A 13688-nucleotide genomic window follows, 5' to 3' on the forward strand; every position below is an offset into this window, starting at 1 on the left:
CACGTTGTTTCTTCAGAAACGCAATTTTCTTTACAAAAATGGGAGAGGATTAAGGATAAAAAATGTTTCTTGAGATTCTCATATTGAATAAGTTATATGTAAGCCAGTGTAATTAACTTATGCATTAAATTAGTTTATAACCATGATTGTTTCATCTCCACATTTTCAATTTATTAAGAAATTCCTTTATATATTTCCTATAAATTAGATAAGTTACCGCAAAGTTGGAGACTTCCTGTTAACTACAGCAGCAAGCGTAGTGGGAATTGATTGAGTGGTATGTGCCAGATGCTGTGCTACGGGCTTTACAAGTACAAAATTACTCTTTAGTGCCCTGTGAGGTGTTCGCCCCAATTAACTGATAAGGAGACTGAGGCACAGAGAGGTTTGAAACTTGCTGAGGTGATGCAGCCAGTAAATGCTTGGGCTGGATTTCAAACTCAAGTATGTCTGACTTTAAAAGCTCATGTTCTTAGCCATTCCACATTTAGCCTTTATTGTTCTTTCAAAATGAATATACCACTAATCAAGACGATTTACTGGGCACCTAACGCATTGTGTTAGCCGTGTGTGTGAGCGGGGGTGGGGGGGTAAGAGTGAAGAGCCAACAAATTCATGAAATTTTCTATTAACTACTAACTTGTTTAGGAGTTAAGAACTACAAGTACTTCCAGCTGAGTGGAAAGGAATGGAGGCAGGTATTAGAAGAAGAAAGAGAACTTGGCTGAATGCTCACTACCAACTGGATGCATCTTCTCAGCACCTAGAGAGACAGATGATGCTACTGCAGTTTCATAGAGGAGACACCTGGAGCTCAGAGGCGCTGACCTCTTGCCTAAGGTCAATACAGCGAATGTGGAACAGCAGGGTACGGCTGGAAGGAAGAGTTGTGGGGAAACCGAATACTACTTTGGGTATTATTTCACATGTATAACACAGATAATTTGGGTAACTATTGGGGATAAATTTGACAGTCTTAACAGCTGTCATTTACTTACTCGAAGAGTTTTAATTTATTGGAAACAATAGATTTTAACCATATATACGTTTTTTCCCTAGTATTGTAGTAATTTTTTTTCTGTAGTAATTTAAATTTTACAGTTACTCAAAAGATGTACAAATGCCAGTTTCTTACTCAAAAGCTAACTGGAGAAATTTGAACTTACTGTCAGTACCACTTCTAGGTCTAACATCTGTATTCCTCCAGCACTTAAAAAATTATAATAAAATTCCATTTTGAAGATGTGCAAAACCTTTAGCAGGAGCAATGATGGCATATCCCTGCAGAAACATCAATGAACGCCCCTCCCCCCTGCCCCCACCTCTGCTCTGTTCTTGTTCTATGCAGGTAAGCACTTTTACATGGGTTTCTCAACATCCCTACAAGTCAGGTATTACTGTTATTATTATTATCATCACCTTAGAACAGATGAGGAAACTGAGGCAGCTGGAGGCTAAGTAGATGTTTCAAGATTATGAAGTTAGAAATTTCATGCAATCTGACTACAGAGCTGATATTCTTAAACATTTTATTCTTTGCAAAACAACATCTAAATTAGGCAAGAATCAGTATTTTTTGTGTATAATATGTTCTGGAAATGTCTGTTCAAGGGTGAAGCTTATAATAACAACTCTTTTGGCTTGTTTACATTTGCTAACCATGTGGCCCTCCAACTCTCAGAGGACCCCTGGGAAACAATCCCATAAACTGTGTTGGAGTCTGCTTCCCATTAGGTTTTCATCTGTGGAAAGCTGCTTCCAGGAGCAGCCTGTCAACTTCCTTATCCAATTTTCCTGGCTGCTCTCATTGTCAGTCAAGTCATCTCACTACAGGCCCCATTCCTGTTTCACTTCTGTCTGTCTGGTTCTGGGGACTTCCCCAGTACCACTGCTCTTGTTTTTAAGTCCATGAATTCTACTGAGAACAACGATAAAGCCTTCCCAGCAAACGCCTGCCCTTGAATTTGCTCACTGAGCCTCCCGCATCTTTACCTTTCATGCACACCATTCCTCTTTTGGGTAAGGGCAGCAATTCTTTGAAGATTTCTGTTTCTCTTTGAATTATCTGGCTTTATTCTGTGTGCAAATCTCAATCCCCACGCCTTTGAAATTTTGATTGTAGAAAGATTTGATGCCATTTCAAATGTTTTCTCCAATCATTAAAAAAAGCCACCAAATGTGAAGTTCACAGATCATAAAAATAAATGCCTATCTCTTTTTAAATGATTTCATCTATTTGAGATAATTGACCCTGGCAATAACAGAAGTGGAAATAGTTAAATAACTTAATAATTCCATTTATTTTTCTCTTGTTAACAACAGCCCAAGTAGAGACATGCAAACATTCCTTAGCCTTAGCTCTCCCAGGGGCAGCAGCTGTGCCCGGCACTGGGCTGGGGGAAGTGGGGAGGAGCTCTCTTTCCTGCAGGGCGGAGCAGGCTGCTGAGGACCTGAGAGTACTATTTCTGACACATGCTGGTAGAGACTGTTGTGACTCCTCACAGTCTGTATGTAACTAACACAGGCATCTCTCCAATCTAAAGGCAAACAGTTGTTTGCACATTAGCAACACTATGATATGTAAAAGCTGAGCATAAAAGATGTGGGCTGTTTGACATTGCATACAAAAATGTCAGGTTATATCACTGAAGTTTTAAAATGTCAAAAACTTAACTTTTCTCATAAATTATTCAATCAAGTTCAAAAGACTACACCTGCTGATATAACTTCCCTCCTTTAACCCCACACTTTTGAACAAGATGAGGGAGAGGGGAAAGGAAAGCAGGGTGGTAAGAAAGACAGAAAGACACCTCTAAGCAAAGTTACTAAGGATGTCTGCAGGCCAGACTCAGAATGTTTGCATCAAGTTTACAGTTTCCTCCCTTCTTACCAAAAAAGCTGAAAAAAGTTAGCACATTAAAGTTACTTAATTTTTCTTTTCAGTCCCAATTTCCCCCCTTCGGTTTCAGTGCTTGAAAGCACTTTTGAGCCACCAGAAAAAGGCCTTCAGAGCTTCCCAGCTTCCCCTCCCTTTTAGTATCTGCCTTTAGACCTAGGGACCTGGTCCTCTGCACCATGGCTGAAGTTCTGGTACACTGCCTACAATTCCTCTGCCAGCATTCCTCACCAGAGCTCCCTCTCATCAGGTTTTTCTCCCATCCACTCCAAAGAAATGGCTCCTTCCAAAGTCACCAGTGACTTCTCCATTGCCAAAGCCCATGCTTAATTCTCTGTCTGCAGCAGGTCTATGAGCAGCAATTCAAACAAATGGTCCATCTCCTCTCTTTGAGGCACTTTCTCCACTTGCACCTCAGGACAGAGCTCTCTTGCTGCTTCTGCTCCCTCATTGCCCAGTTCTCTGTCTCCTTCATTTGCCACTGGGGTCTCTAACCACTCCTCTTTTCCATCTGAATTTACTTTCTCGGCGATCTCACACAGACCCAGGCCTTTAGGCACTACTGACACGGACACTACTCAAATTTCCATCTCCTGCCTGGACCTCGCTCTCAAGGCCAGGCCGGTATACCACGCTGGCTACTTGGCATCTCTACCCAGATATCCAGCAGGTTTCTCAAACTTCAATGTCTAAAACTAAACGATCATTCTCTCCCCAGTCTGCTCTTCCTGAGTGTTCCCCAGAATAGAAAATCCAAACTCCACTCTTCTAGTTGCTCCGGCCAAATATCAGTGTCGTCTCTGATTCATCTGCTGTCATACTTGGTCTCCCAACCCATCAAAAACCATATTGGTGCTACCTTCAAAAGATAGCAGGAGCCCTCACTTGTTGTCAATAGGTGCCACATGGTCCAGACCCACCTACGCTGACCTCACCTGCCACCGCCCTTGCCTGCTCCTTCCACTCAGTGACACCGAGGGACAGGAACTGTTCTTCCTTCTGCTCTAACAGTGTAACTCCCATTTCCCTTGACTTGCCCCTTCCTTTATTTGATTTTTTCCTTAAACTTAAATGTTACTTCATCAGAGAGGCTGCCTCCCTCTCTAACGTTCTCTCTGTCCTTTTTCCTGTTTTATATTTCTAAGCACCTGTCACCACATGAAACATTCACGTCTCTCTCCTGATGAGAACGTGAAGTAAATGAGAGTCGGGCTGTGCTGGTTCAGCGCCGCATCCGCTGTGTTCAGACGCACGCCCCGCACAGAGAGGGTGGGTGGGAGGGCGCAGATATTTGTGGAGAGAGAGTGGAGTTCAGACCAACAATCACTTTCTTCCCTTACTTTGGGGCAGCGAACAATCTCTACGAAGAGATTACACTGCTGACAACTCAGCGGCAATTTCAAAGCAGAAACAAAAAGCATGGAGGGGCAACAAGTGAGGACTGTGGTTCCCACTCAGGGACGGTATGAGAATCACCTCTAACATTTAAAAAGCACACAGGCCCAAGCCTAACCCTTGAAGAATCTGAATCAGGAAATGAAGCGGGGGCAGGGCAACAGTATCATTAAAAGTTCCCCAAGTGATGCTGATGTCCAATCCCTGTGAAAACCACCTATTCAGAAGAAGCGTCTCAAAAGGCATGTGGTAAACTAAGCAGTAAATAAAATAACACACATTTTTTTTTAAACCACATACCTGACTGGGGACTCAAAAATATAGTTGCTTTTTGTTTCTTTTTGTCTTCATGTAAAAGCACTGCCTAAAAAACGAAATACACTGGTTTACAAAATCGAAAGGAATAGCACCCGAAACAGCTTTAAAACCGTAACCATATCCAAGGAGAGCCGAAAATACACATGTAGGTGGCAGAACTTTGCAAGCTAATTGGAAAGCAAGACACATACGCAGGGATCCTTAAAGCACACCCTGCCATCCCGGGCACAGCAAGCCCCCTCACCACACTGTGCTGAGGGCAGAGTGAGGGAGCAAGGGGTCAGCCAGAAGGAGGGAGTCAGGGCCTGGGCCTGCCCAGCACCTCATGGACCTGGCACAGAGATGCTAGCACCCAGCACGTGTTTGCTGAACAGACAGATGACGGAAGGCCTTCTTGCTCAGGTCTGAGCTACGTTTACCTGAACAAATGTGTCAGCTGGTCTCAAAGGGCTAGGTGAAGAAGGGAATCCAAATACACAATCTGATTTAAACATACCTAAGAAAGAAATCAGCACTTTTTGGTCCTACTTTAAATTGAAAGCAGTAACCCTGTTTTCAAACTTTTACAGAAAGATTTTCTTTCTTTTCTTTTTTTAAAGTTTGATCTTTTAAAAAAATTTATTTAACTTTGATTTTTAGAGACAGGGAAGGGAGGAAGAAAGAGAGGGAGAGAACTATCAATCGTGTTGCCTCCTGCATGCACCCTTACCAGGACCGAACCCACAACACAGGCTTGTGCCCTGACTGGGAATTGAACTGGTGACCTCTTGGTTCATGCAAAACAGAAAGATTTTCCGTTGATAAGACAGAAGCTCCATTCAGTATATTGTGTGGACAAAATAATAATGTATTGAAGAAATGAGAGGGAGCAGCATAATTTTTGGACAGGAAGAAGCAGCTAATTACTTGTTACTAGAGGAAATTCACCACACTCCAGCCCCACTCCTCCCTTATTTAATTTTCATAATATGACAACTACTGGATTTAATGTGTAAATACCGCATTCTGAAGTCCTCAAGACTCTAGTGCTTTTCCTTTGGTTGGATAATACCCACTACTGCCCCAGGACATTATTCCCTCTCCCTGTAATTTGCTGCTGCTCCAACCCCCCAGAATCACTCATGTATTTTGGGAGCTTCACTAGCAGGGCCTTAAAACTTGCTACTAGCTAGGAGGAGGAAATCCACTGACGCTGGGGACCGCAGGGGCATTCCTCCACCACGCTGCTGTACTGGGGAGGAACCCAACGACAGTGTGCTTCAAGCTATTAGGAACACAGACCGTGAGTTCCCCAGAAGAGCAGCCTACAAAAATAATTATTGGTAAAACTCCATTACCTCTTATCTGTACTGTTTAGTTTCCTCATCTGTAAACTGGGGATATCAATAACACCAATTTGATGGTGAAAATTAGATGAAATCGCCCATGTAAAGTAGTTACAATAGTGCCCGACCTATATTAAGCACTTAATGAATGTTAGCTACTGCTATTATTTTAATTTTGCTTAAATATATTTCCTCTTAAAATCACAAAAAAATTTTTATTCTGCCCACATCAGGGCAAAAGCTTAAATTTGAATTTGTCTGAATTCTTTAAGTCCCATTTAAAAATAAATTATTAATTTAAAATCATAGTTCTTTGCATATAGAGCTTTTTTTGGGGGGGAGGGGGCGGAAGCACAGGTCTAACATGTCCTGCCTAAATAGAAAGAGATCCCGCGTGCTGATACAATAAAATGCAGGAAGAGGTGCTGGCGTTCCAGGAACAACAAACACTACAGCGAACATTCTAAGGACACTGTCAGCAGGGCTATCTTTCTATATGCTGTCCACAAACATGCAACTGAGGACAGAAATAGTGGTACTACTTCAATCAAAAAATTATGTCTCAGAGCTTCTTTTCTAAACTAATCACATTTCATCCACATTCACAGGTTTGTTCTGAAAAAGTGAGAATGTATAAATTGCTTGTAAATCGTAACTTCTTATACAAGGTACCCATGCTCTTAACAGTCTGTTAAAAAGGTACCCTCAATGGACATTTGACCCATTTAATACAATGGGTTAATTCAGATCCAGTGTCTTAAAGGGGTACAATTATGATTTTGAACTACTGACTGATAATACACTTATCTTCATCATAAGAATAATCATGCTCACCGCAGAAAAATGTTTAAATAATAAAACCCAAAGATAAAATCCTCCATAATTCTCCTCTGCAGTTAGAACCACCGTTGACTACTTTCGGTACTTTTCATTTCATTGATAATCTTATTTAAAAAGTCAACCAAATGACTTTCATAAGCCTTTAAATAAAATTAGGAATAAGTGTTTAAGATTTATAAAATACCAGAATTTGGGGTGGGGAGGGCTTTAGTTTCTTAAAGACAAAATCGTTTTTGAGCCACTGGATTTGTTAAAGAAATAAATGTAACTGAAACAGTGAAGAGCTCTAACAAAGAGGTTTCCCTTGAGCCGGGACTGTAAACACCGAAGCGTGACCAGTGGCCATACCTGGGGAGCCTTTGAACTGCGGGCACTCTTTTTTAATGTGCCCCTCTCGTCCACAGATAAAACAACGTTTTTCTCTCGAGTCTCTGTCGTCCTGCCTCTTCCACTTTTCCACGGGTGGCCTGAGCGTCCTCTCTCTCCCCAGGTCGATGGCGGCCTTGCCCGGCTTGGCCTTCTGAGGGGTGCACTGCATGGGCTTTTCCTCTTTTGCGGACACCTCCCTCTCTGGGTGCTTGTTTTGAATTTCTCTGTCCTCTTTGCTTCTTTTCTCTTTGTTCTCAGGGTGTCTTTGGTTCGGGGTATCTTCCTGATCTCGCCGTCGCCTCACTCTGTAGACGAAGACATAATACTGGTAGGAGCAATGTAAACAGAAACTTAACAAAGTAAGACAACTCCAGGTTTAGGAAATAACCAGAAATAGAAGGTATCAGAGGGCAAAACAAGAGGTTAAGAAACTTAAAGCTCTCTTCTCTATTAGGAAGCAACCACAGGGCTTAAGGGGTATTTTTTTCCTTTTTATTTTCACAATCATTCCAGTGCTGTGAAACCAGTTTTTGCCATTAGTGGAACTCCTTGGTTTAATACCTACTGTGATGTTAATGTAACGAAACCGACCTTATCCTTTCTAGCCCACTTAGCATTCTTTACTAGGCACTGGAAATCGGACATGTGAATCTTTAAATACATTCATGTCTATGCTTAGAAAAGGAACTAGAAGGAAACAGGTTCACAAGGAAGTGATGGTCATAAGGAAACTTAGGTTCTTAATGTATTAAAATCATTTCTACCTTGCCCAATATGATCAGTGACTCTTATTTGAGTAAAAAACAAAGACATGTACTAAATAACAGCCTCATTTTTTAAAACTGAGGAACAATTTACCTATTCATTATAATTATTTTTAATCCTTATCTGAGGATATGTTTTTATTGATTTTAGAGAGAGAGGAAGGAGGAGAGAGATATTGATCTGAGAAACACTGATCAGCTGCCTCCCCACATGCACCCCAACTGGGGATCAAACCTGCAACCTAAGTATGGGCCTGGACCGGGAATCAAACCCACAACCTTTTTGGTGTACAAGATGATGCTCCAAACAACTGAACCATCTGGCCAGGGCCAGATGACACCCTGTTTTTAAAAGACTGTATTATTGTGCAATTAAAAACACCACCTCCACCCCAACCAGGAAGTAGTATGTTCCAAGCAAGCAACTCAAACCATGTCTCCCTGCCCCCTGTGCAAACATCACGTGGAAGAAAGCATGGTCACCAAATTGGGCAGGTCACTACAAGTGAAGGGCCCCACAGTCTCATAAACTGTCAGTGAGCCCCAATCCCAATGTGGGACGGCTCAATTATTGTACTTTAGAAGTGCAGTTGACATCCTGAAGAAACCCATTTTACTTTTCATTGACTGAAATGATTCTCAACTTCTCACTGCTGTAAAAGGGAAGAATTTTAGTTTTCTCTTTTGTCTTTCATCCTGACAAGAGAGGTCGATGACCAAATGACTGAATAATGATTAAGGCCATGACCACAGCTAGGAAAAGGGACCATGCCTGGGAGACTGTCACCTGTACACCTCCGTTAATTCGTGCTTAAAGCCATATTTTACATGTTATTTTCATTGTAAAAAATCTTAAATTCATCTGAAAACTGCCAGATTTCCTATGAGTTTGTTTTCTGTTGCAATAGAGCCTCACTTAAAAACTGGTACATTAAGAACAGAGAAACTAAACCACTGCTTATGAACATTTACCCACCTTCTCCTCATAGGACAGTCTTTCATGAAGTGTCCAATTTTCCCACAAATTCGGCAACATCTATCATTTGGGGCCAGCTCTCCTTCAGTTAGCACATCTGGATCAAAAAAGTACTCCTAGCAAAACATAAATATATATAGATACGAGTTATTAATATGAGATCAAAACACAAAAATGAACCTGACAGCCAGCAGGGATCTTGTATCCCAGGATCGACATATCATTATTTTAATAACTATTATTTATGCTGTTTAATTTCAAAACCTAAAACCATTAGGATATCTAATTCAGGACAGTTTCACCTAAACTCCATTTCTGTTTATTCCTTTTCATTGTGCAGAACTGTCGTATCCTAAACCACAAAGGTAGCTTTTTCTCCCAGCACATTTCTAAATGACAGCATTACGCATCCCCAGGAGTCAGGTGCCCCTGGAACTGGGGGGAGCTGAGGTAAATACAAAGGCTTCATTTTTCTCAAAGAATGAAAAGGCTAAAGCCTAATGAACTGAGGAATAGGATTTGCATTACACAGATTACAGAGAAAAAGAAAGCAGCTATGTGCTACAGCTTTGTTATACTGGGGCTCCCGGGGGAAAATATCAAAAGAAAGGAAAGACAATGGTCTGGACTCCAGCCTCTTTGCCACGAAGATGAGGTGGGGGCCAGCAGAATCAGGATCACCTGGGAGCCTGTGAGCAATGCAAAGTCCTGGCCCCACCCTAGAACCTGCATTTAACAAACCCCGCAGGTAATGTGTTTGAACACGCTTCAGAGGCACTGACAGACTTGCACAGCAACATCTGGCAAAAACCAGATATACAGATGTGATCAAATGCTGAATATGGTTATACACCAGAGTTCATTAAAAGTGTCTTTATTCAGAAAATTAAGGCAGAAAAAAAATAGCTCTATTCTAAACACAAAACCCTCTAGTTCCTAAACCCCCTTTTCCTTCACTGAAATCCATGGTAATAATGCAATTTTGTTTTTAATGAGTGCGGTTTGTCAGAAATCTGAGTATCAGGTTACATGAGCACAGACTGTTCTCCAGCTCAGGCAGCACTGTCCCATCAAGGGATTTATTTATTACTCTTTGCAAGTAGAGTAATAAATAAATAAAAGGAAAAATCTAGACGTCATATGAGAATGGAAGATGTCCTAAGAAATGCGTAAACTGAGGCCTGTCCTGATAAATTGCGTTACAACAGGGATGTTTTAAAAAAGGATTTTAGAAATTTGGTGTTATAATTGTTTAGCTTGGCTAGACTCACCAGACTTCCAGAGTATTTAAGTTATAACTCAAGTAATGGTACAAATTAGGGCTTTTTGAACTTTTATTTGGTATTTCCAATGGACACTTACCATTTTTGAGGGGTAGTCCTTTGGAAATCCTTTGACTGGAATACCAAATACTCTTCTACCATTAATAAATGCTTTCATTATAAAATTTGTCACTAAGAAAAAAAGAATAAGCACCCAATTAGATGAATTAAAAGGAGATCACATTAATATTTACAAACAAAGTTTAACTTACTTTTCCTTGACAATCCAGCTCCAAGATTATGATTCAAATCAAAGGGATCTAAGTTAAAAAAAATAAGATAATCAAATAGAAAATGCCATTATTCATACAGTAAGTAGTCTATATAACAAGAAAGTGTTACATAATTTATCATTAATAAAAGTATTACATGACTGCCTTTTTAATGAGGTTCAAACTTGTTATACAGGTAAGTAATGTATATTCCCAAAGATAAGCCCAGTTTTTTCCTCAAAAGTGTCCACTAGAAAAAAGGGTGTTGCTTTATATTTGAATCTTTATGAAATCCTTTGCATTATGAGGAGATGCTGTGTTTTGAACAGTAAAATACTGTTAAGAGAAGACTAACACTAGCCTAGCATCGCTGGATGCTAGTTTTGGATGCATACAGAGATCACAAATATATTTAAAATGTTTTAGCACTAAATGTTCCTGCTAATTAACACGACTTAAAAAAAAAAGATTTTATTTATTTTTAGAGAGAGAGGAAGGGAGGGAGGGAGGAAGAAGGAGAAGAACATCAATCAGTTGCCTCCCACATGTGCCTGACCAGGACTGAACCGGCAACCCCGGCCTGTGCCCAGGCTGGGAATGGAATGGGCCACCTTTCGCTCTGCTGAACGGTGACCAATCAACAGAGCCACACTGGTCAGGATTTAACAAGTTTTTTAAAAACCACTTTAGAAAATAATTCATCATGGATATCACAGGATATACTCGTAAGATAAATTAAAACACACATAGGCAATGGCTACTGGAATCTCAATTTCCAGTAAAGGCTTAATATAAGAATTCCCATATGATATTAAACATCTGCACTCAAACATATTAGATGAGTGGATACATGTTGTGTTCTGGAACATATTTGTTAGATGACCCCAAAAGTAGTAGGAATGGTGAAAAAGATGCTGATGTCAAAGATGTATGTGAGATCTGAATAAACTGGTTCATAATATAAATGGATATAAAGCACTCTTTCTAAATCAAAACACTATTTTATAAATGATTTAAAATAAGTTTACACTCATGATAATTCATAATCAAAACATTACATGTAGATATTTATTTCCTATAGATCCTTAAAAACATAATCAAGAAAGCAACAAACAAAAAACCCCCCAAAACCTCACATCTTTCTGGGGAATCATCTCATTTAAAAAAAGGGAAAATTTCACATGTATACAAAAAGAGTGCAGAAGCAAAAAGAGGCGCCCTTCCAGTTGTCTGTTCTGCTTCCAATGTACGACAATCAGAGCATCTCACTCAGGCAGGGACTTACACTCACTAATAGTACCTAGACTAAGACCCTTCTCTCAGCTTAGCCCTACACTAATGATTGCTACGGGAAGGTTCCTTCCTAGCAGGTTTGGTCATGCTTTCTTCTGGTAGTTTTTGTGTAAGTTTGGTTGTTTGCTTGGGATGGTAGACGTATTACTACCTTAACTCCTATAGAGTTACAAACAGTTCTACCACCACTGAAATTTCTCTACTCCAGAATAACTAGTCAAGTCTTCTTTCTAGTTTAGCCTATTACTAATGGCTAAAGAGCACCAGGCTTCCAAAATTAAAAGCAAAACATGAACAACTGACAGACCATGGACACCCACTGTGATAACGCAAAGGGATAAAACAAAGCTCTGTGTTTTGGACACACGAGACCCCAAAACCCGCAACTACAACCCATGGTGATTTGAATTTCACTTTACAATATCGTAGTACTGTCAATGGGCTGCAGCAATAATGAAAGTATAATTGAGAGCAGCGCGTTTTGACAGGTGTGCCGCAGGAAGCACCTGGTGTGCTGTCGGAGTTTTTAAAGCATGCAATACCCGACCATGTACTCAGGGGCACTGACCGCTTTTCCCTGAGATTGTCAAATAAAAAAATGACAACAGCTAACACAACAGCTGTCCAGTGTGAATGAATAAAAACTGTACCTATTTGTTTGGACAGATTGGCAAAAAATATTTTTGGGGTGCCACAGAATTTGAGTAATTACTTTGTGTGGGCCACGAGATGAAAAACGGTTGAATACGCCGACCTGGCATAACACATTATTTAGGTGGTATGACTACATTAAAAAATAAAAGAATAAAAAAGTATGATTAAATTCAAAATATTTCTTGAGTCATTTCTTTCACTACAAGCACTTAAACTCAATGTGGCCTTTTTACAATTAAAACCCCACAAACTGAAAATAATAAATTACAAACATCAATGGTCTGTGAATCCCTGCATTCAATGGCAAGAAAAGGGATCACCATCGTCAAACTAAATGTCAACATTTATAAACAGTTACCAACAGGTAAAAACCACCCATCCGTAGCCAATAATGATCTTGAAAACCCACTCTTATCAGGATTGTTTCTAAGGCCCCACCCGTCTGGAAGCCGGCTTATCTATGGCAGCCTTCCCTATCCTCCAGTAAGTGTTCAGTGACTGTGGAAGACCTGCCACGGTGACCCAGGACTTGGGTTTGTGAGAGGACCCACAAAATAAACCCTCAAGAGGGGAGCAGACACCTCCCCCTGACGCAGCAGTACCAGGAAGGCCGCATGCCCACCCCAGTGGCTCAGGGCTGCCCTGGAAGGACTCTGGAGGGAAGAAGAACAATGCCCACCTAATTCCAACTCTATGTTCAGTTTTAAGTTTTGATTTTACCTTCAATAACAATGTATTTTGAGGTCCACTGTTTCTTAAAAGTTGTAAGCATACATTTTCTTCTGATGCTAATAACATGCTCTTTAAAATCAAATTCCTCTGTGTAGAAACGAAGAAGTCCCAACCAGAGCTGCCCAACAGATTCTGTATTTTTTCCATATTCTGGCCAATAGGTGGGCTAGAAGTAGAAGAAAACAAGGGATATCAGGCTCTAAAGTAAAGTATTAATATTAACATTCACTTATAATTTATGAAGTAAATTTGGACAGGTTTCTAATTAACTAGACTTTAAATATACAGAATATATAATTATATAACTTTTCTTTCACATTTTAAGATATCATTTACACGAATTAATCTCTACCCTATGACTTGGAGATAGGGAGAGCTCAGGGTTTTAAATGTCAACCTCAGGATGTATTCAGGATGTATTCAGGATGTATTAAAGTTTATCTTGAAGTAAACTTTAAGAGCTTTGGTGATAATTCAAAGTCTTCCCAAACTCTGTACAAAAGCACAGAGCAAATAACTGTTCATTTGTAAAATTACCAAACCATTTGGAATTATTGGGTATTAAAGAAATCCTGGAAATAGCTCCTAAAAA

The 13688-nt window shown here is 40.2% G+C and overlaps 1 protein-coding gene across 8 annotated transcripts in view; it reads right to left on the reverse strand.

The window, feature by feature from the left end:
- The window catches only part of TUT7 (terminal uridylyl transferase 7), a 52593-nt gene that overhangs the window by 7109 nt on the left and 31796 nt on the right, over nt 1–13688 (reverse strand). For 4 of the 8 annotated variants that reach the window (XM_036021803.1, XM_028507256.2, XM_036021802.1 and 1 more), the window contains 7 exons: nt 13085–13262; nt 10418–10465; nt 10246–10337; nt 8884–8999; nt 7123–7448; nt 5029–5105; nt 4592–4655 (listed from right to left, as the gene is read on the reverse strand). In XM_036021803.1, coding sequence (XP_035877696.1) covers nt 4592–4655; nt 5029–5105; nt 7123–7448; nt 8884–8999; nt 10246–10337; nt 10418–10465; nt 13085–13262 — 901 coding nt within the window. Of the gene's footprint in view, nt 1–2500; nt 3998–4591; nt 4656–5028; nt 5106–7122; nt 7449–8883; nt 9000–10245; nt 10338–10417; nt 10466–13084; nt 13263–13688 lie in introns of those variants that run through there. The other 4 variants (XM_028507263.2, XM_028507273.2, XM_036021804.1 and 1 more) reach the window with 3 other exon arrangements.

The sequence above is a fragment of the Phyllostomus discolor genome, chromosome 3 (assembly GCF_004126475.2).
Source record: "Phyllostomus discolor isolate MPI-MPIP mPhyDis1 chromosome 3, mPhyDis1.pri.v3, whole genome shotgun sequence".
Classification (NCBI taxonomy): domain Eukaryota; kingdom Metazoa; phylum Chordata; class Mammalia; order Chiroptera; family Phyllostomidae; genus Phyllostomus; species Phyllostomus discolor.